Here is a 23,215-nt window from a genome sequence, read left to right on the forward strand (position 1 = left end):
TATAATAGAATATACTAAAAACTAGGGGTCATGACAAAATGAAAGGATACTGAATGTACTGTAAAAAGATTGACATTTTACATACACCGGCCCACTTAGTGCTTACCAATACACACCTTTTTTAATATATATTTTTTCTAATTCTTAGTTATACATTTACTGGCCTTTTAGCAAAGCCTCACTGGTAGTAAGTGCCACCCTTTATTTCAATTTGGAGAGACAAGTAAATTAAGTAAAGATAGTTGTTTCATAAAGACAGATAATATGTGATGACTAAGTCTTGACAGAAAGTCTTTGACTCTACGGGGAGATTTTGTAAATGAGGACTGTCTGCCCTGAGCTGAGCAGCAAGAAAAATCTCCCATGAAGTCCAGGCACAGATGAGACTGATGAGACTGATGAAGCTGATGAAGCTGATAAATCTGCGAAGACTGGGTGGTGATGGAGAGGTGAGGGGGGGCTCACAAGAAACCTATTTAAAAAGGAAAGGTGTCAGTCCAGTGGGTTGGAACATGTGCGGCGGCTATGTCCTCGCCGGATCAGCCCGGCGTGCAGATCTCACCTCTGGCCCTTTGCTACATGTCATCCTCCCTCTCTCATCATTGTCATCTCTCTAAGCTGTCCAATCTAATAAAGCCACGAAAAAGCCCAAAAAATTTCAAAGAAAAAGAGGAAAGCCGGAACACGATAGGCTAACGATGTAGATGTGATCAGCTTATGAGAACAGATGATATCTCAATTGACAGCCCCAGATAATGACAGCAAGAAGATAATGAGTCCGCATGTGTGAGAGGAGAAAATGACAGGATGGTGTGGGAAATAAACTACAGGATGATGTGAAAGAATAGTCCTCCTGACTGAACTTTCATTAACACATGTTGTATGAGCACCTTTAAATCTTAAATCGTCGTTGTTCCATCTTCCTGCCAACATCAAACATAAAAATCAGAGACTTTCAAAGTTAGTTTGAGGCGTTTTGAGGCATACATATGACCATTGTCTGAATGAGGCCTCATAGTTACCTCCATCAAGGAGCTGTCCGTTTGTCGGTTTGTCAGCAGGATTACACAAAAACTTCTGAATGGATTTCCACGAAACTTGGATTGAGGATGGTTCTTAGCCCCAAACAGAGCCCATTAACTTTTGGTGCAGGTGAGATAGGGTGTTTTTCCACATTTTCATCAGTTTCTCAGAAAAAAATACATGGATCATGAGTGTGAGAGTGAGTACATTTTGATATGGATCTTAGATCTGGTTAGCTTATATATTAAGCAGTTGTAGGTGGTTTAAATTCAGAGTGATGCAGGACTGTTGGGCCTTGGCGGAGGTATGTGCTCTACTGAATGCCATTCTAGTCTAGTTGTGATTCTGTCTTTTTGGAAATGATCGTAATCACTGGATTTTTCTCAGTAAGAAAACATTTTTTTTCTTCAGCCAAGGTGAGGTAATCAGATTAGTTTTGTAATAACCGCTGTCAAGACCACCAATTTACTTTGAAAGACTGCTGAAGCTTATTTCATTTTCATCGAATCTACAAACTTCCAAGACTTTTCAAGGTTCTCAAACTGGTATATGACTTTTTTTCAGCATCAAGTTAATCAATGACTCATGTTTCCGTCACAATCACACAATCAACTGCTAGCAGGCAGGTTCATGGCGCAACAACACAGAATACTGACGGCTTCAGTTTTTGTGTTCTTGGTCATGATTTTCAAGAACTAATTGTGATTATTTTGCACTTTTTTGGGGTAAGACAGTTTAGTCTGAATAAGTCATCGTTGATCCTTCCTTTTGTTATGGATGACACGTCATGATGGATAAAACTTGATGAACCAACAGTGTTTCTGTATTATTCATTGATTATTTGGTAACCTAACGAGATGTTACAGAGAAGGGTTTGGTTGCAGAGGTTGCTGGGAAGCAACTTAGTTTGACGTCTTTGACAATAACCACGAGACAACTTATGATGTAACATCCAGAAACTTCTCCATTCAGCTGTGTCTATGAGTCACCTACAGAAGAAGTGCAAGAATGTTTTTTTTCTGGTCTGATCGAAATTGTTTTCTCCTCTGTATTTATGGCTTGAGAATTGGTGAAAAAGAGTTCTGCCAGGTTAATCGTTTAAGTTCCCCTATTTTTTTTTTAATCTGTGAAAACACAGGATTTTCAGATATTTTTTTTTCATGTGACACCGCCTGGGTGAAAAAATCCAGAACATTTTGATCATTTTTTTCACTCTCTCTTTTTCACACATGAAAATGGGAAATAAAGGAACTTAGACAGATTATCCTGGCAAAGCGTTTTTTTTCCACTAGTTCTCAAGTCATAAGCACAGGAGAGAAAAAGATTTAGATCAGAAATTGGAAAAATGTCGTCCGTAGCTACCTGATTGCGAAGATAATGCCTGAATGGGAAATCTTTTTTAAATATAAAAAGAAATATTTTTATGAATAAAAACAAGTTGGTTTTTTTTAGAAAATTAAACATTCATCTTCATCAGGAACTAATTTTTGAGCTGCTGAGGCTGTCACTTTAAAATCTTGTTTGAGCTGTTAGTCCTGTTCTGTGTGTCTGAAATTCAATATGTTACCATTAAAGTGCTCTACAATTAAAGTAAACACTGTTTTGATCCTGACTGCACATTGGCACGCAGCAGTGAGCTGAGTCAATATGCAGAAACGTGTTGGTTGGTGCCACCGTCTTTGGTGAGGTGTGACTGGTTGTGATCGGGGCCTGAGGGGTTCTGTGAGAGTCTGGTTGTGTAATCAACTAAGGCGTCCAGCAAACAGTCGACGATGTCTGACAACAACTCTGTCAACTCATAATGACTCACGCACACACACACACGCACACACCCACACACACACACGCACACCGCACCAGTATAAAGATTTTTTTTGCTGGTAAGCAACACCTCAACAGTCCTGTTCTCAGAAAATCCAGGTGACACTATGCATTGGAAACAGTGGTGAAATGTAACTAAGTACATTTAGTCATTTTAGTCACTTGAATGTGAGGTTCTGAATACTTCCTCCATCACTGATTGGAAACCAAATGTCTTTTCTAGGGTTTTACATTTCAGGCAGTAGACTGTGCACACTTTTGCACGATACATTCTGTTTCGGGCATGTTTCTGGGAGCTATATTGAACCTGTGACAGATTTCCTCAAGAGACTTGCTTCCAGATGTTTCCATGGCACAATGGATACACACTCATACACACGTTCACATTTAGTGGCTGGTTTGTTTACAGTTTGTGCCATGCAACCAGCTCGTAATTAATTTCTCTTCATTATTGTAATTAGTTATCAGGGATACACTGCCACTGCCCTCATTACAAATAGTCCAAAAGGTTTGGTGAAGGAAACAATCTGTCTCTATTTGGCTCATGTGATTATGTTAACCTAATTTAGCACTGAACAAAGACTCCAGGGGAATGGTCACTGATGGCCAGAGGCAGTTTTCGTCAAGTCTTCATGTTTGTGAGGGGGAGGAACGAACAGGATGTAAAAAATTCTGTCCAAATTATCCTGAAATTTCCCCAGATAATAGATCATTCTACATAGCTTAGGTCTTTCTATTTGTCCTTTACTTCCTATTTTGAACACTCTTTTGTTTAAAACCCTGCATGTGAAAACTGCTTCCTTAAATGTTGGCCTTTGGTTTTAACTTATATTAATTTAAGTCCAGAAATGATTCTTTTTTAACTTAATTAGGCCAAGAAAACAGGTGTGCTAAAAGACTTGTTGAACATGTCCACTTTGAATCTGGGCCAAAAAACACCCAGAGGCAAAACTGCAGGTATGTAGGTTACAATGTGTGATCTAAAGGGTCTTTAAAAAAAAAAAGAAATCCCTGACAAGCAGGGATGGAGGAGGTATCCATAATTGAATGAAGTAAAAGTATTAATACCACACTGGAAAAAATACTTCTTACTAGTACTTTATCAAAAGCATGCAAGTTGTCACATATAGTTGAATGCAATGTATTTTTTTTTTACCATTATTTTACATTATTTTCTACTTGTATATCTTTATTTTAATCCTATCTGTTTATTTATTTATATCTTATTCAGTCTCTCTATAGTGTGATATCTCTGAAGGAGCTACTGGAATGAGCCAATTTCCCCTCAGTGATCAACAAAGTATTTCTGATTCAGATTCTGATATAGAAGTGGTTATATCTCAAAAAAGAGTCGTATCAGATGTTTGGTACCACTGAATTCAGAACAACTTGAATTTCAATAATGTGTGCTCTGATCCAGTATAAATCTAAAATTTTGTCTATGTCAAATTACTTATTTTTGTGATTTTTTTTCTACTTCTATTTATGTTATTTGTGAGTTCATGGTGATTCCTTCAGGCCTCCACTATCGTGTACCTCCGAGGAGAACTAATAGATACTGCAAATCTTTTACTCCTTCTGACTGTAGTCATTTCAGATTTTATTGCTATTTATTTTACCATAGCTTTTTATCTTGCTGTCCTTCATCGACCTCTGTTTGTTTGTTTGTTTGTTTGTTGATCTGTGTTTTTGACATGTAACTGATTGGATGTCGCTTGTGTGATGGTGGACGGGGTAAGCTGCAAATGAATTGCCCTCTTTGGGATCAACAAAGTTATCTGAATCGGAATCTGACTCTTAACTAGTTTTCTTTATAGTGTGCATACAGGAAACACACAAGAACAGACAAAAGCAAACCACACTATTTGGATGACTATGAACAAACATCATTTTTGAGCTATAATTTCACACACCAAACCAGACGGGCAGGTTTGATGATAGAAACCAAAGCTACAGAAGGGTTGAATGACTCACTCTGACTAACTCAGAACAACAATTAAAACCAAGGTGTAAACAAGCATTACAGGCATGTGGTGGATGTTGCATGATAGCAGGTAGACTGATGAAACATCTGGTCCACTTCTGTCATCACATCCGTTAGTTTTGTAGAAAAGAAAACACACAGGGTCACAGTAAGGTGACTGCAGTGAGCAACTTAGTGAAAACCTCAAGGTGTCAGAGATCAGGATGTTCACTTTAACACTTGTTGGTTAATGGTAAGTTGAATTTATTGAGCTTAGATGTCCAAAAGCAATATGATTCTTCATGTGGTGCACATCCAGTTTCTGTCTAGTCTATAAAAATAATAATAATAAATACCTCTGAGGGGATAAAACCTGTTAACATTTGCAACAACCCGCCAACAAACAACAAACAAACAAAAGGGTGTATGAAGTTTTGGCAAATCACTGATGAAGTGTCTGGATGTTTTACTAGTGTTTCAAAACCCAACAAAAGCTGTCTTCTCTCATTCCCAAATGTCCATTTCAGTAGTATATTTTGTCCAAAACACAGTATTCCATGAAGAGACGGCAACAAAACAGTGATGAACTGCGACCACAGATGCTTTTTCATGCTTTTAGGAGCTTCTATGCCTGCCCTGTGTCCTGAAACAGCCAACGAGTGATCGGGAAGACAGGAGACCCACCCTCTCTTCTTTCCTCTCTCTCCTGAGCCACTTACATTGCAACCTCTGGATGATTGACGCATCATGTAGCCACTAAGATTTCAAATCTGTGAGTATGTAATTTAAATGGGTTTTTAAACCCAAAGCCCAAAGAAATTCATTCTCTAACCTTTCAAAAAAGCTCCAAACCATGCCTGTAGTCCAAATGTTTTAACAACAACTTTGAATTTACTTTGGGCTAGACAGGGACAGGTGTTTTGGGGTACTTTCACATACAGGTCAGAAGACCTGCCTGAAGCCTCAACGGTTTCTTATTATTCTCTCTGTGTGTTTACACTATTGATTAACTAAACCAGCTCATAAGGGTTGTCTAAGTCACCAGATGTTGTCAGAAGGAAAGTTAAGTTTAGAGAATTGAAGGTTCTTTATGTTAATGTTTAGCTGTGTGTGTTATTGGATGGTTAAGACAAACTGTAAACTGTTTTTACAGGTGTTTTTCTGCTAGTGTTTGTATTTAGCACCAGACATTTATGCATGCCATCATTTTTCCAGCACAAAGACAGCTTTAATTCTACTTTATATTTTCTATTGAAGACCTACAAACATTTCTGGTGTAGGCATTGGTGGTCTGAAATGGAGACTTTTGGCAGGTAAATCTAGTCAAGTTATCATCAAATGTCTGTATATCTTGTAGCTTAATTTGTACTAAAACATGCTTTGTGGAAGATGATTCTCATGAATTAGCAACAGTCTGTTCACCCTGCTGCCATCTGGCAAAAGATAAAGAAGTACTGGCTGCTGTACCACCAGACTACAGAGCAGCTTCTTTCCTCAGACTATGACACACCTCAATTCATCCTCTACACTCCACCATAAAAATACTTTTTTCCTGAGCCACAACTTCCCCTCAGAGTGACCCGGTTCAAGCCTCCCCCCCGTGCTGAGGTGTCTGTCCTCAAGGCAGAGCACTCAGATCTGATTCCTGGATCAGATGTAAGTGTTCATGTCTAGCAGCTGACTGCTGGACTGCAGACTGTGTTACCTCAGTGTGTCTGAGCCAGAGGCTGGCACGTGAACTCCAAGGTTCCTGTTTTTAACTCATCTGACATTTGCTATCTTCTCTTATTTCTTGTCCTGTATCATTTCCTTGATCATGGCAGCTGAGAAATAAAACCACACCACTGCAACTCCTCAACATCAAGACTTGAAATAGTCCTGTCAGGTGTTAATGCTCAGTATGCTTGTGTACACAGGTTAGTTTCTACACACACAAACATAAGAACACCCGAGTGTCTTGTGGTGAGAGGCAAGAGGAAACTCTGCGATCGGTTAGGTATCATTATAGTTTTTGGTCTATAAAATAGCTTGTTTTGAAGTTTTAAATCCATACATTTTTTAGTAACCAAACAATCTCTCATATTCAGGCTTGACAAATTACTTACAGCTCCCCTTCATACATGTATTCAAGGTGTGGAGGATGAGTGAAAGCGAGACATATACAAAATAAACATTTTCAGATTCATAATTGTATTTTGGGTTACTCTACAATAGTTTTAGATACTTTAGTGTTCAAAAACACATCAGTTTTCTTATACTGGCCAGCACTGTATTCCCCCTCTGTCACCTCTGATTGGTCAGCTCACACACACCTGAGCCAGTACCGCTAACAACAGCCGAGTAGCTGTGCCAAATCAATTCTTATTTGCTAAAGTAGCCGCTAGGCATAACTTATCCAAATGTGTGTGTTTCAATGGGTTTCATTGCAGTGTTTTCTGTGGGAGAGAGGAGCTTCTGTTGGTGCAGACTTTGGCCTTTTTAACTTTCAAAATCTTTTACATGCGCATGAAAATATATAAAACTGGAGGAAAGGAAAAAACGAAAAAGCATAATAGATCCCATTTAAGGAGCTTAAGTGGTGGTATGGCAGCAGGATGAACTGACTGTGGCTGGGGTGTCATACATAAAAATTCTGTTTGTCTGCTATTGTTTTAGCTGAAAAAAACAAAAACAAAACATTAAAATCCTTAAAATGGCAGATTAAGTTTAACCACTGGATTTAAGATTTGTCCTACTCTCAGTGTGTGTGCACTTGAGGCTTTAAGTTTCTACGTTACACTTTTGTTTGCTGAATATTGGACTAGGATTGGCTTCCAAATTAATTGTGATGTCACAAATCCTGCTCGCAGGTCCGCCTCTTAAAACCCAATTTTCAGTGAGCACAAAAAAAATACACACATTCGAAAGAAAGAAAACAGCCTCTGCATGTACATCATTCTACACAGTGACGCTCAAACATTCAACAGTAGGAGCAAGAAGAAAAACACTTAAAATGTTTGACTTATAATCAGAGTTGTTGTTAACTTATCAATTACACATGGATAAGAAGGATGAACAGACTCCTCTCAGTGAATCTTTGTTTTCCTCAGCATTGCACTGAACATCTTTTTAATAAACCCCAAAGAATTTCTTCAGCCTGGCCATCCGCCATGTTTACAGCTTTGTGCAGCACTGTGTGTAATTCAGCAAGTTGCTTGTTTGTTACTATGTGTTACGTGTTTACATAAAAGATGACTGGGCTCCTTGTTGAAAATTCATGTACAAACTGTTCAAGACACCAGATGAGAGCCATTTATCAGCTGTACTCAGTGTGACAGATAATTCAGTGGTGAGGAGCACAAGAAAACAACTGTTGACTCCTCTGGAGCGGCAAAAAACTGGATTGCGTAAGTACACAATATTAGAGCTGTCACAGGCAAAATGTGAGTCTGTAATTACCATTTTGATCCACTGAGAGTAGCTTGTTTCTCCAGTGAACCCTGCCCTTGGCAACGATATAGTTTTGACTCACGCTGCTGAACATAATGTACCAGTCCAGCGGCACGCAACATGCTAAACAAAGGCACTCTACTTCTCTTTATTTCCCTCACAAAGTGTACAGCTTACATACCAGTCGAGGCTTGAAGCAAACACCGTAGACAAACATAATTTTGAGCTTCTTTTTTTATTAGAAAAGAACAATTACAAAACTTTGGCAAGATTGTGAACCAACAATTGCATTTGTATAAAAATACATTCGTTATTTTCAGTGCGTGCCAACAAAAGTGGCACGGCTGACCCTGAACACTTCTTTCATACTCCTAACAGTCTTTTGGAAGTTGAGGAGAAAACATGATCCTCGAGTTAGTTTTTTTGGAATGTTTTTCGTCTGTATGTTTCAGTGGCGTCTCTAGCTTGAGGCTCGACTTGAGCGCTGAGCAGTGTGTTGGGGTTGAGCCTTACAAAGCACCCCGCGGCACCGGGGCATCTGGCTCCCATCAAAAGCTTCGGGCCACATGGCTCAGAGGTCTCCTCCTCCTTTTGTTTAGCAGCTGGGAGAGCTAATCTAAGAGCCTCGTGCAGCTTTATACACAAACTGCTCTTCCTGTTTAATCACCGTGCTAAAAATCAACAGTCACAGCTATCTGACACCTCAGTCAGTCCTTAAGCCTTGCATTTACACAACACTTCTCTTGGAATTCATCCACATACAATTCAACCGTTTTTGTTCTAAAAGTTCTTTCAGAATACCTTCAGCTCCATGAGAGAACTACTCCCTGAAACTCTCATGCAATCTTCAACGGTAGATTATTAAGGCATACTTGTTTTTCCCTTTTACATATTGTGACCTGCATGCATAAAATACATCTACATCTGCTCGACCATCAGTCACAGCTTCAGATACAGTATGTGCTTAAGTAACAGTAGAAATCATCACAGGCATACAATGCATAGGTTGTTAAAATCTACTGTGCTTGCCAGTACAAGGAGAGTTGGAAACTGAGGACTATAATTGCACTTAACGCCATTCAAAGATGACAATCTAAACATATGTCAGCTTATACAGAGCGCTTTTTTTCAAACATCTGAACACGGGTGCAATCCAACTCTCCACCTGACAAATATCAAGTGATCTTCCCCCCCCAATATGTCCCAAACTCCTTAAATCTCAAAATTTGCTTCGCGTGAGGGAATCCTTGATTGGGAGGTATCTGTAGATCACTTGGGGAGGACAGGAACTGATGCGGAGAAGTAACTTTCCTCGAAACACAACAGGAAAGCATCCACTTTACTTTATGGACACGCAACGAAGTGGCCTCCACTGACATCCAGTTCCTGTGAGCTCCGTCTCCTGCCCTCTCCATGGCGGTCCGGTCCTCCTCCACGACACTTGGTGGGACCAGGCGCCATTTATCAGAGAGAAGTAATCCAGGAGAAGACAAATCTCTTGATTCGTTTCATTATTGTAGTCGCTTGACACTCAGGCAGGGATCGTCGTTCAACACGTCATGCAGCGAGGTCTCATGTTGATGGGCTGAGGGTTGGGGTCAATCTGTAGGCAGGAAAAAGGGAAATAAAGACACATAAGATGATGATATTAAGATAATGCAAAAACCATTCTCCAAGCAAAACACTCTGTGCTATGATACAGTCAGCCTACACCCACTGACTTGTTTTCATGTGGTTACTGTTAGACAATTCAGCTGTGTTCTCAAGAAGTCTGTTTGGGATGTTTTTAAAATACATCCACTCAAAAAACAAAACCCTCTCTCTAAGCCTTTATAAATGCCAATCGAACTAAATAAACAGCGGGAGTAGGCGGGCATAGTTTCAGGCATTTGATGACTCACCACGCTGTACACCGGCGGCGGTCGGAAGCGAAACTCTTGGACAAAAGCCATAAGGGGGCGCTCCTGGATCCCACTCAGGTCTTCGGCAGGTTGCGGGACCACCGTGTTGTTGCGCTGCTCGGCCTCCTCCTCTGTCACCACGGAGCTGTAATCTGGAGGAGCTGCAGGGAGAGAGAGAGGTGGGATTAGTCCACTGGTCTGACTCAACAGAACAGCACAGGTCCAAACACTAAGCTGCTGAGTCATCACTGCAGTTAAAACTCTTAAAAATCCCCACAATACATTTACTGCCTTTTGCTGTAACAAACACTGATGTGATCCAACATGAATCCGGGCTGAATCGAAACCTTTGTTTTGTTTTTACATGTTGGCATCTGACCCAGTTATATTTTGGCAGACAGTGATGCCGAGTAGTGGCATTGAAAGTCCTGCTTTTTCCAATACATATAAAAATCCCAGTGTTTAGCCTCTGGAGCCTGTTTATCAGTATGTTTGACTATTTTTCCAGTCCCATGAATCAAGCTCACAGGCAGGATTTGGGTCAAGATGTCAAACATCTTTAAACACTGGCTGCTGTTCATGAATGTCCAGTGACGTGAGTGGAAAAAGACCGTTTGTGTCACAAAACTAAAACTGTCCATGTTTAAGAATCGAGTCTCTATGCACATCTTAACCTGATCATCTCTGTCTGTCGATCACTGCAGTATTAAAGGGCACTTACGCTCAGGCTGCTCGGGGATGGCCATGCGCAGCCACTCCAGGTTGACACTGTACTGGCTGCTGACGCTGGAGGTCCGGCTACCGAAGGGATGGAGGGGGATGGTGCCTATGACCAGCGGCAGCTCCAGACACAGTTTGGACGTCCCAGGAACATCAACACAAACCTGGTGGGACAAGAAGATGTTTTAGTGACATCTGTGCAAAACCAGCATGGAAAGAGGCGTCTGAATTCCTCAGAACTAAAGCAGCTGTGAACTGAGCTCACCTTGAGCATGTATTCTACTTTGATGATGCGGCACTGCAGGATGGAGGGACCCACAGGTGGGATCTTGATGGCGCGACCGTGCCACGTCTCCCTGCATCTGGCGCCCACAATGTCCCCGCACAGCGTGCCCACGACCGAACGCTTCTGCTTCATGGTGCCGCGGGCGATGAACGTCTGTGTCTGAGTGATGTAGGCTTTGGGCACCACTGATCTGGAGGTAGAGTTGTCGAACTCGGCAAAGACAGGTATCACCTCACCTGCGGAGAGGGACAGTATGTTAGACAATGCAGAAACTTCTAAACTGTGTTTTTATGGAGGTGTTTTAGTGCAAGAATCATACCTGGTGTGTAGCCTTTGCGGTCAATCTTTGCAGTAACAGACACCTGGCCAAAGTTGCGGTACCACGCCCTCGCCATCTTGTCCTTCGTTCCAGCCTGTGGCGCCTGAGAATGATGGAACCAAATGAGCCACCTCAAAACACCCAGAAAACCATGAAGTGTGTGACTACACAATCATGAATCACGAGGGCTGAGATGCTCACCAGTAAGGCCGGTGTGTTGATGTCGATGGGCTCGATGACTGTGAACTCCTTCTTGATCTTCTTGACGGTGGCCCACGGCCTGTGGAGCTTCACTTTGACCCAGTAACGGATGCTGCCATGTTTCCCCTCGAAGGAGGTGACCAGCGTCTCCTCAGGCAGCTGGAAGCTGAACGGGAATTCATGTTTGCCGGCAGGAAGGACGGTCACTTCACCATTATCTGAGGAGCGGACAGAAAAACAAAGAAATTTAGATTACAGTTCATTTCCTTCATAGGAACAGAGGACATTAAGTATAACTTCAATGACCAGTTTCCTCCTGTTGATGAAGGTTATTATCATCAGGAAGAAGAGCTTAAAGTAATAGAAAACAAAATAAAAGTTTCTTAATCTTTACTGTGATTGATTATCTGACTTGTGTGTAAGGTGATTCACACAACACAAGAATGAGTGGCAGCAATGTATTTAAAGAAGTCCTGATTAAAACTAAGCTAAATCTGCACAGTAAGTTAAAACTTTTAAAAACATGCAGACACAAGTGTTCTTTAGTAATCCACATGAATAAAGTTGACTCAGTGAGAGAGTACGAACAGATCTTTTAAGCATGACTCCTGCTGAAATAGAAATCTCTTTCTCTGCAATCACATGGCCTGTGTGCTCGCTCAGAGGGGCGGTTCCTGCTCCATTGTGCTGACTGAGAACATGTTTTCCTCAAGCTGTATTACACAGCCCGTCTCAACTGCTCTCTTTTTCCTCTGGCTGCACAGGTCCGGGAACACGTGTTTGCGTTTAACAGAGTCGATGTGTTTTGTGTCGCTTGGTTAGCTGGAGGCTCCAACTCGTTTTAAATAACAAGGCTGTCACTGTCAAATGCTCTTAATGGATCAAGTGGGTTGGTGTGGGCTTTATGTTGTTTGTGCAAAGAACCGTCCAAAAATCACCAAATCCTTTGACATAATATGATGTGTTTTTTACGAAAATACCAAATCGAGCAGTGAGACTGAACACTGCAGGAAAACAACATGTAATAGCTGAAGCCCTTGCTGTGAATTTCCTGTCTACACTTGAACCAAAACAACTCGATGCCCAATGAATGAGGGCAGAAACTCAAGGCTCTCCCACGTCGCTAAGGAGAAAAACAACCCTTCCTCGAATGAGGAAGTCTGATGTCAGAACTTTTTCTTTCAACAGATGTTTTCACCATGACAAAGAAGTGCAAAGACAGCTGGCCTGCTCTCTTCCTATACAGTATATTGAGTTATGACCACAACAAAAAGACCCAAAATAATGTTTTCGTCAATGAATGACTGGATCTCTTTTGTGTCTGAATCTGGATGTTCATGGACGTACCCAACAACAAGTAAACAACTGTCAAAGGGCTCCTGATAAAATCTTGTAACTTTTGTTTCATTCACAATATTAGATGATCAAGTCAACTTGATCAAGTCAACTTTGCATCTGAACCAATAAGTTTATAAATCCAGTCATAGCCCACAGAAACATACTTAGGTAAACAAGTTAGACTTTGACTTTACTGGACTTTTAAACAACCAGGAAAAACAGCATTTAACTCTCATACTAAGTCATGAAAACAACACTATTCCCAGTTTGCATACAAACAAGCAGCCCACACTCCCCAGACACATGAACCACTTTCACTATTGTCTCTTTCGATTGGCATTTCCTCGATAACTTGACACTAGCTTTGCTGTTTTGATCCCCTTTGCAGACGGGCTGCACCCTCTGTAGTCTGCCCCAACACCGAGCCCTGCAGAGCGGACTGACCTGCCTGGAGCAGCACCTCTCTCCGGTTCAGGTACTCCACCTCGTCGCTGTAGTTCTGGGTGTATGCGGTGCTGGAGCCGGCGGACCGGGACTCGGTCCAGTGCACTTTAGCGAATCCTTCGGCGTGGAGCTTCAGGGAGTCCACCCGGCTCTCCCCAGACAGGTCCAGCACCACCCGTCCGGACACCACGTCCCCGCTGCTGAACACCGGAGGACTGTCCACCTCCGGAGAGTCGAAGACGATGTCAAACTTTCTCAACTTGTCGAAAATCATGTCTGCAGCTGTGCGAGTCCTCCAAAACAAATCGATTCCTTGTTTTCGTGTTGCTCTGCAGGATTTGAAGTTTGCTGAAGTGGACCTTCAGTTGCCTGTTGCTGACTTCTATAAAGCTCAAACTGTTGAACACTTTCGACTGCAGCCCTATTTTGAGGCTGAGAAAGTGGGCGGGACATTGAATTTATTATGTAAGGCCTCAGGAGAGGGGTGAAGGCTTGGCGCTGCCTTCAGGTGCTCCTCCCCGGCACCGACTTCTCAGCACTGATGTTGTAAATAACGAGGCTGCATTTGATTCCTTTTATCAAAATTAGTTCACAACGTATCAGGAACGTTTTAAACGGTTTAGGTTTTCATGTCACATGCAAGTTTGTGACCACTGCTTCTAAAAATAAACAATATGTTTTATTTCATTTGCTGTTTCAAAAGTTTTCTAACAATTTAGCAGTTGCGAGAGCTAACATGAGCTTTAGATGCACTTTAAAGCTACTACTAAAAACAGTTCAACACATACAGCAAATGTCAATATGGGTCATAATAAGCTTCTTTCATTGCCGTGCTCTATGGTCATTTTTCTGTTGAGGATGGGGTGAAAAAGTTACATACCTCTAAGTTTTTTAATGTTTACAATAAACTAACACTTGAGTTTGAGACCACTACCTTTCCGATGTGTGTTGTAATGTTTTAAGCATTACACAGAGGAAAGTCATCATAGGTCAAAAACAAAAAGTTTGATTTAATTCACTCCTTCAATTGTTTTTAGTTTTCATGTTTACAACAAACAACACACCGCTGTTAGAAAATTAGGTGTGTTGTGTTCATCATTACAAAAGGAGAAAATTCTCACTAGGCCAAAAAATTAGCTGATATTTCATCTTTAATTATGACCTTTGTTCTGCATATTAAAAGCTCAGGTTGTTAACAGCTCCAGCAGAACAAGTCCGGGCAAAGCCTGAGAGCAAAACCACCTGATGATGCCACATTACCAAAAATACCAACCACTGGAAAGATAAAACTCAGCTTCATGGCAACACCTTTCATGACACAGAGTCAAGTAGGCTAAAGTTCCCACTTTCCCAGTCCAAAGTTGTTTCACTTGTGACAGCTCTTCCAGAACTGCTAAATTTACGGACCTACACTGAAGGCAGCATAATAAACATGCAGACTGGGTGTGGAGGCAGCAGTGAGCAAAACAGGCCCTGGTGATGATTGATGGTTACAGGTTCTTAGAAGAAAACAGGCTTACTGAACATGCCTCCATCTGGCAGAGATCTGCTGTGCACAGCTCAGAGGGGAATAGTTTCACTGACGACCAAAGCTGTTTACTCCACTTCTTCCATGTCACTTTGAACATACTGTTACACAGCCAGGGCCGCTGCACACATGGAAAAAACACGGCTATGCACAAAAGCATGCAACCTATTCCACCAAATCCCCTTATAAAACAACTACAATCGGTCTTTCTGGGATAAAAATAGTGCAAACAAGCAACGAGCAGAATTGATTTTTCTACAAAACTCTGCTGCAAATAAAAAAAACTCATTCAACACTTTACTTCTTTCCTAAGAAGTGCTACTCTCTTCATTCAATGCAAAAACCCTCAGACAAAAATCAAGCCTGGTCTGAGAAAAACAAAGTTGTTTACTCTTTTGTTCCCTGTGCTGACTGGTTTGCTCTCCAGTGCCACCCACTGGTGATGTGGAGGTAGTGTGCACAGCTGCAGGATGCTCTTACACAGCCTCAACTGGGCTGGAGATGTCTGTGAAAAGTTTTAGGTAGATGAAGCCCACAGAATAAAACAGTACAATTGGGCCTCACTGTTTCTTACAGGTAAAGAATGAAGGTAGAAAATAATAATACATTTCCCTGCATCTATTCTTCACTCTCATTTGTTATTTTTTCAAAATAAAGTGATTTTAGCAACAAAAATCTGACAAATTTGGGACATCAGTGGTCCAGTTTGCATCTTTTGTCAGTTTTTGCTTGAATTGCATTCAGGAACATGTGGACTGAGGTGAAATAAAGTCCAGCATGCCACCTGCTGGCGACAGGCGCAGCAGCCCGGCCCCACCAGGGTTCCCCTCTCGCCGCTGATAAGATGAACATGTGGTTCCCTGCAGAGAACGATGGGCCTGATAATCGCTCTCGTGTGCAGATGACTCAACACGATAACCCTAATCATGGCTGCCAACATGTTTTACCAGTGCTAAAGTGCAGACTAGAGTAAACATATTTATCCTCGTGAGTTTCCCTCCGTTTGTTTACTCAAAGATTTGCTGCTGAGTGCACAATATTATAGAGTAAATATTTACATTGAAGCCCCACTAACTTTAGAGCAACAAAGGGCTTAACAAAGTGTAATTCCTCTAGTGTTTGCATGAGAAACAACATGTTTTTAAAAACTGGAGCAACTCCTCTCCACTGAAACTCTCGTGCCCTTAAAAAGGAAAAAGAGTTGCTCACAAAAATGCTGTTTGTGGAAAACTGGAAGATTAATGAGCTGAAAATGACACCATATTGTAAAATGAATGGAGAGCAGCAGCAGCAGCAGCAGCAGCAGCAGGCTGTCTGTTGGACAAAGGCGGGGCGAGGGCAGCCACGTGTTGTTTTCCTGGTTGCCACGGCGACGCAGGCTGCATTTTTTAAACAGCCCCCACCCTTTCCTTCCTTCTCCCTTCCTTCCTTCCTTCCTTCCTTTCTTTCTCCTCCATCTTTCACTTTGTCCTCATTTCTTCTCCAAAATGAATAAAAAACAAACAGAAAATCCTTATTTAGACTTTTTAACATTTATATTTTGTACTTTTACCCGATCGTTTGTGAAAGCAAACCTCCCAGGTCAATACAAGTGACTGTTCCTGAGAGGATCTGGGGCATGTCTGAGAAGGTGGAAGGTTTGCAAAAACAATTAGCGCTGTTGTTTCCTGGACAGACTCTGCAGATTACATTGGTCTGTAAAGAATGTCAGTCGAAGTGACATTTACAGCCTGTTAGGCTCTCTACTAGTGCATCCAGAAAATAAATGCAATTTATTTGATTTGGCAGATATTTTTGAGTGATGGATGAAGAAGAATACGGAGGATTTATTTAGTATAAACTGCAACAACTTTGTGTTATTTTATAACAACAAAAGCGTATTTCTAGACCACATGGTTTGATTTGTTTTCCCCTGGTTTTATTTGACTTTTTATTATTTACATTTTTTCTTCAGTTTTTTTTTTTTTTTCAATTTATTATAAAGATCTTCGAAGATCTGTTATATATTTTATCGTCTAAGACACTTTATATTTTTTAATGGCTGTGTGTAATTCTATAAGATCATTTTGTAATTAGAAATCTGTGGTTTAAGCTGCATTAAGCAAACAAGAATTACTGCGGGACCAAGCTGATGAGAAAGGAGACAGTTGGAAATCTGTCTAGTAAAGTCAACTTAGTTTTTATTCATACATAGCACACGATTTGTGATGCCTTCATTAGGGATGGGTGACATGGATAAAATCCTCTATCACAGTACGTGTGATTTTATGTTAAGCGATAAATATATATTGTGATATCATACATTTTCTGGAATTGTTAATGGTGCAACAACCATTGCAAAAATCCACAAAATTGATTGAAAGTATTGCCATAAGATATGCTGCTCATTTATTAGCAGCTTCACTCACAATGGCCCAATACACCCAGCAGTATTTAAGGGGTAGATACTGTGGTACAAATGCTATAGCAACAAATTCTGACAGATTACAAATTGATTGGTACTTATGGTATATATTCATAATATTGCCTTTCTCTAAGCTTTCTTATTTCAAGGGGACAGGAGATGTAAAAGAAACAGGCCTACAGCTGAATGAGAAGTTCAGATTTCCCTGTTTTGGTTTCAGTTGTGACTTTGAGTCACTTCTAGTGTGAGGCAGTTTTCTCACCAGTGACCACATCAAAACCAGATTAGGAGAACAGGATGATGCATCAATGATGCTTAAATGTATAATTGATTCAGATTTTGATAATTGTTGGTAATGTATAGAAAAAACACCAAATGTTTGCTTCCTTCTGTGCATCTCATAAACAAGGTTACAAGGTTAATGTATCTGTCATTTTACAAAACTGGTTGCAAGATGACATTCAGTTTATGCTCCTTTGTGCTAAATAGGAAAAAAACACTTCAAAACAAAAACAAGTTATTTTGTATTGTGAACTGGAGTGTGGAATGATGAATTGAGAAGTCTGACAGCCTGAGGAAAGAAGCTGCTCTGTACCCTTTTTATTATCCTGTCATTATCAGATTAATGTTTTGAGTTTTTTGCAGCTGGTCTCAGCAGTTAAAAAATATCAATTTCAGCTTTGGTAACTGATGGTAACTGTCAAATGACACTTTTTATATTTTACACAACAAAAACCTGATGGACAATTGAGGTATTTGTTAGTTGCAGCCCATTACAACATCTCAGTTGATGGGTGATGTGTTACCTTTTTGGTGGTCCCAGTGTATGATTAAGGCTGAAATGTAGGCAAGATATTAACAAACAAAACCTGCCTAGTGCACCTTTAACCACAGTGTATACATGATGCAGATGTTGCAGCAGCGTGCGTATTGTGTGTTGTGTGTATTCGCCCAAAGCAACAACACAAATGCAGTGCTTATCTGAGATCCTGCATCTCGTGTCACTTCATATTTACCCATCCGAACAGGCAGCCGGGCAGTCAATCCAAGTGCTGTTTACAGAGAATCTAATGAAACATTAACCACTGTCTACAGTTTATTTACTCAGCAACCATGGCCTATTTCTGATTTTAAGTTGCCGGGAGCCTTGCACACCTGGAGAATTTCACACTTTACAGCGTTATGTCCTGTACAAACCAGGACTCAGTAAACCTGTTGTGTTTATTTGGACCCTGCACTAATGGATTTGTGTTTAATGTTAGGATTATGTTATCTGGCAGATGTATCTGGAGGAGCCCTGTGGTGACTTCTCTCCCGTGTTTCCATGCAACACGATTGACCCAGGTGGCTTCATTTTGCAAACTGCAGCGACTACAAGACAGCAGCTACCAGCTGGCACATGACAGAGCAAATCAGCAGTTTTACACCACATTATTTAGACCAGAGGGAGAAGCTTTTCATCCACCAGCTGCAATACATTCTGAAATACAGTTACTATGTATATCACAGTGTGCAGATACAGTAGGGGAGAAAAGAAAATACAAAAAGTACAACAAAGTCAGCATAAATGCGGCCATTTATATAGAAGGGAAGGGACTGTTCTGCATTTTCAATCAGTCATTATCACCAGTAATTTATTTTCTAGTCACCTTTGTACTACCATAACTATTGATTATCACAGCTCAGCTCTTTGACCGGTCCTGTTTGTTTCTTTTCCCTGAACAAGCACTATTAAAAAGCATTTGTTTTGCTAAATTATGGCTAACTAATGAGGTTTATTTTGACAAATGCACAGATTTTTACATGCAAAACATCATATTATCCAGAATCATTGCACATTTCAACAACAGAACCATGAAATCAAATAAAAACATACATTTAAAATAGAAAAAGACTCCGCAAGATGACTATTTGGTTACTTGTTAGAAGCAACATCACCATCTGCAGCTGTAATTCACCTGTGTTTTACTTATTCTACAGCCAGTCTGATAAATATAAACACACACACTGAATATTCACCATCCAGGCTTTCTCCACTGACCTCGGATCAGATGCTGTCTCTTCCTGAAGTACGTGATCTTTGAGGTGTAGTCGTTATAGACAGAGTTCATGCCCCGGTTCTCCAGCCAATGTGCCGTGGCCACCCCTCTCCCCTGCACCTTCAAAGAGTGCACTCTGGTGTCCCTCCGGAGCTCCAGCACCACCTGGCCGGACACCACCTCCCCTCCGGTGAATGCTGCATCTGCTGGACCATCCAGCTCCAGCGTGAAGGACTTAATGGAGCTCAACGTCATTACTGTGAGTGGAGACAGTAAATAAAAACACACATTTTGACAAAGCTAAACACTGACAAATACCCATAGTTTACTGTAATGTTAAATTATTGAAGCATCTAGGGTTCATGTGGGCAACAGGGGACCCCAAACCAAGCAAATAACACATGTGAAGTCCTGTAATCACTTTTAAAATAATATTATGCTATGTTTTGTGTTGCTTTTAAATGCACAATTAAAGTTAAACAGAGCATAATGTTTGTTTATGCTATTTTCTTTGACAGATCTTTATTTTTAGGGCGGGGTTCGGTGGGTCTGATCAGGGTCGCACACATGCCAGGACCAGCACTGGCTACATTTTTTCTGAAATGGTTTAATAAAGTGGCTACTAACGAATTAAAATAAACACAACCCTTTAATTGTTTAACCTCAACATGCGTACAAACTCTTGCATTTCACAAATACACAAACAAATAAAACATTTTTTTCTCTTTTCATGATTCTTGAACAAATTCTGCATGAGTGATATGGATATTTACATGCACAGGCCAAATATTCATACAGATACAACAGCAAATAAATGTAATCCTATAAACAATGTGTAAATAACATTGTAATAATAACTTACATATACTCCTGTCACAACAGTGCTCGGTGATTATTTTCTGTGAGTTTAATCATTTCTATTTTCCGTTATGCGGCCGGCGCGTGTTTATCTGACTTTTATGAGCAACTCTCAGCCAATCAGGATTGAGAGCCGGGACAACGTTTCACAAACAGACGTTGAGCTTTAAAAGTGTCAAACTCACCGGCGGGACACGAGCTGGGCAGCACGAGTGGGCTCCTCCAAGGTGACGTTTGCGGCAGAGAAGCCGAAATCTGTGTTTACTCGGACTGGCTGGTTCAATGGACGCTCAGGCTTTATAAACAGTGGCAGGTTTCAACGCCCAGAAACACAACAGCTCTCTGTTTTACACCAATGATGAGGAGCAACATGCGCGTCACGCCCGCCCACTTCTTCATCACGGAGGTGGAGGGGGACAGCGTGGACTGGCTGCACGTTAAGTGACGCAAAATACAAGGTGAACTTCCGGCTATGTCTTCCACATTTAAATTATTTGTACCGTGTTTCAACATTTCGTTTTCTTAACAGTTCACGTCTACATTTGTGTGGGAGCAGATTCTTTTAAAAAAGTGCGCCATTGATGAAGAAGGTCCAAAATTTAGACGATTAAAATACTCAAATTTGACCGTTGACTAGATTCTTGTTGATGAACGGAGGCTTTTATTTTGAAGGCGGCGTGCCCTTTTCAGTTAACGGTCAATGCCTCGCTCTCCTAATTCTTTATTATTAGTATACATTAATATACATAGAAAAGGATAATACAAACATGATAAAAGTGATACAAAACACACGTAAACAACAACAGGAGGGGGAATAAAAGTAAACTAAAATAGAACCCAAACAAATGTAATGTAAAATACATCTTGGAAGAGATTTCTGAATCCTCTTTGTAAAACTTGATTTCTTTGTTTGGGTTTTTTAAACAATGTGCCTCAGCATTTGAAAGAGTCCATTGCATGTTGGTTGAAATTAAAGTAAACTCTTTCAAATGCTGAGGCACATTGTTTAAAAAACCCAAACAAAGAAATCAAGTTTTACAAAGAGGATTCAGAAATCTCTTCCAAGATGTATTTTACATTACATTTGTTTGGGTTCTACTATCTATTTTAAAGAGTCCATTGCATCTTGGTTGAAATCAAAGTAAATGCCACCCAACCATGAAAATTCAACCATCATCTATTTTTGTTGTCATGTTTTAATGTTTTAAAATCCTGTTGTTGTTGTTGAGGTTGCTGATGTTTTCATATAGTGATTATGTGTTGTCCTGTAACTGTTTTTATACTGTAATGTTTTATTTTCTTAACAGACATGTTGTCTCTGTTGGTCCTGTTTTAAAATATCAAAAACAACCGGGGAAAAAAAACATAAAATGGCTCCATACAGCTCGAGCTCGTGCACCCACTTCAGAAGGGGTGCATGCTAACGCTTTAAACTGAGCCACTACAGTGAAGATTTTGGTTTAAAAAGGGTGTAAATGGAGCGGTTAGTTCATGAGCCAGGACCCCAGAATAGGGGTCATCGGTACCATCTGGGGGGACTAATTCTCATTGTGATTGTTGGTAAGGTATAAGCCCCTAGTGTTAGAAAATATGTGATAGCCTTGCAGCGGTGGTAACTATCTGTGTGTTATGGCTCGATTTATAACCCCGCGCCAAAACACACTTGTCAAAACTATACATAGAACAGAATATAAATTACATAAAATGTACTTCCATTTAAATGAAAGATATAACACAAATTTCCTCTGTACATAAAGAGTGGATAGCCTACAATGTTTACTGTACATACATGGACTCACAGGCAATCTATTACTAAATTCATAAGTATGAGGCATAGGACAACTTTTATATCACCATTTATACATCGGCTTTTTTCATACTTATACACTACGTTTTCATTTTAACCTGTTCAGATTCCAATGGACATAACTTTTCTAGGATGTCTAGATCTATAATGTCATCTGACCTCAGCCAAAAGCTCAGATTTAGATGATTGGATATATATAAGCCAATCAGTGTGTTACGGAATCACATCCCAACACAGTGACGAGGTGTTGGCTCTTCAATGTCAACAAGGGGAAGCAGATGGTCGTCTACTTGTCCATGCTGCCCATGCCACAAGAGAGGAATCTGTAGTTATCTTCTCAGAAGACACAGATGTCTTTATCATGTCTTTAGCATTCTGTGATGAGTAATGATAACATTTTGATTTGATTCACATATTGTTATACGTATCAATACAAATGGGTTCTGCTCTACTCTACTACTAAATTTTAGACTTAGACTTAGACTTAGGTTTTATTGTCATTCAGTGAGCAACAAGTGAACACAGAACGAAATTTCATTTCAGAGGCTCAGCATAGAATTAAAATATGAAAGTATATCAAAAAAATACCACAATAAGAATAATAAATATCAAAAACAGAAACATATTGAAAGTCCAATTTATTGAAAGTGACATTGTTGATTTAGGTAGTGCAAATATTTTGAGGAAACAAGGTATCCAGAATAAACGACAATTGTCACTTAGAGTTCAGCAGTCTGATGATGGGGGAAAAAGCTGTGACAGAGCCTTGTGGTCCTGCACCGAATGCTGCAGAACCTCTTTCCAGAGGCCAGCACGGAAAACAGTCCATGGTGAGGGTGGGAGGAGTCTCTGATAATATTCCCAGCTCGGGACATGCAGCACTTGGGAGCAATGTCCTCAATGGAGGGGAGAGAAGTCCCAATGATCTTCTCCGCTGTCCTCACCACTCTCCTCACATTCGTCCAATCAGAGGCTTTGCAGCTTCCACACCACATGGAGCTGGACAGGATGCTTTCTATGGTGCTCCTGTAGAATGTAGTGAGGAGGGCAGGAGAGCTCTCCTCATCCTTCGCAGGAAGTGCAGACGCTGCTGTGCCTTGTGGTAATGTGATTGGTGGTAGCCCTTGGGACGCA

The 23,215-nt window shown here is 40.6% G+C and overlaps 1 protein-coding gene across 3 annotated transcripts; it reads right to left on the minus strand.

Moving 5' to 3' along the window:
* Nucleotides 1-8,452: 8,452 nt before the first annotated feature.
* arrdc2 (arrestin domain containing 2) lies at nt 8,453-20,549 on the minus strand. Of its 3 annotated transcripts, none has more exons than XM_073475902.1 (8): nt 20,460-20,549; nt 19,419-19,673; nt 11,664-11,881; nt 11,463-11,565; nt 11,123-11,379; nt 10,859-11,021; nt 10,138-10,298; nt 8,453-9,839 (listed from the first exon to the last, which is right to left on the minus strand). In XM_073475902.1, exons 2-8 carry the CDS (start codon nt 19,669-19,671, stop codon nt 9,786-9,788), a joined length of 1,209 nt encoding a protein of 402 aa, XP_073332003.1. In that variant the 5' UTR covers nt 19,672-19,673; nt 20,460-20,549; the 3' UTR covers nt 8,453-9,785. The 3 variants fall into 3 exon arrangements, with proteins under 3 accessions (XP_073332003.1, XP_073332004.1, XP_073332002.1); XM_073475903.1 differs by lacking the exon at nt 20,460-20,549 and adding an exon at nt 20,279-20,347; XM_073475901.1 differs by lacking the exons at nt 19,419-19,673; nt 20,460-20,549 and adding an exon at nt 13,446-13,847.
* Between the last annotated feature and the right edge of the window lie 2,666 nt (nt 20,550-23,215).

Source organism: Pagrus major, chromosome 11 (genome assembly GCF_040436345.1).
Source record: "Pagrus major chromosome 11, Pma_NU_1.0".
Taxonomy (NCBI): domain Eukaryota; kingdom Metazoa; phylum Chordata; class Actinopteri; order Spariformes; family Sparidae; genus Pagrus; species Pagrus major.

Coding starts and splice junctions, on each gene's coding strand:
- arrdc2 (XM_073475901.1), bottom strand. CDS start 13,719: ATGATTTTCGACAAGTTGAGAAAGTTTGACATCGTCTTCGACTCTCCG. Junction 10,299..10,858: donor CATCCCCGAGCAGCCTGAGC/GTAAGTGCCCTT, acceptor CTCTCCCTGCAG/CTCCTCCAGATTACAGCTCC. Junction 9,840..10,137: donor CGCCGCCGGTGTACAGCGTG/GTGAGTCATCAA, acceptor TCCTGCCTACAG/ATTGACCCCAACCCTCAGCC.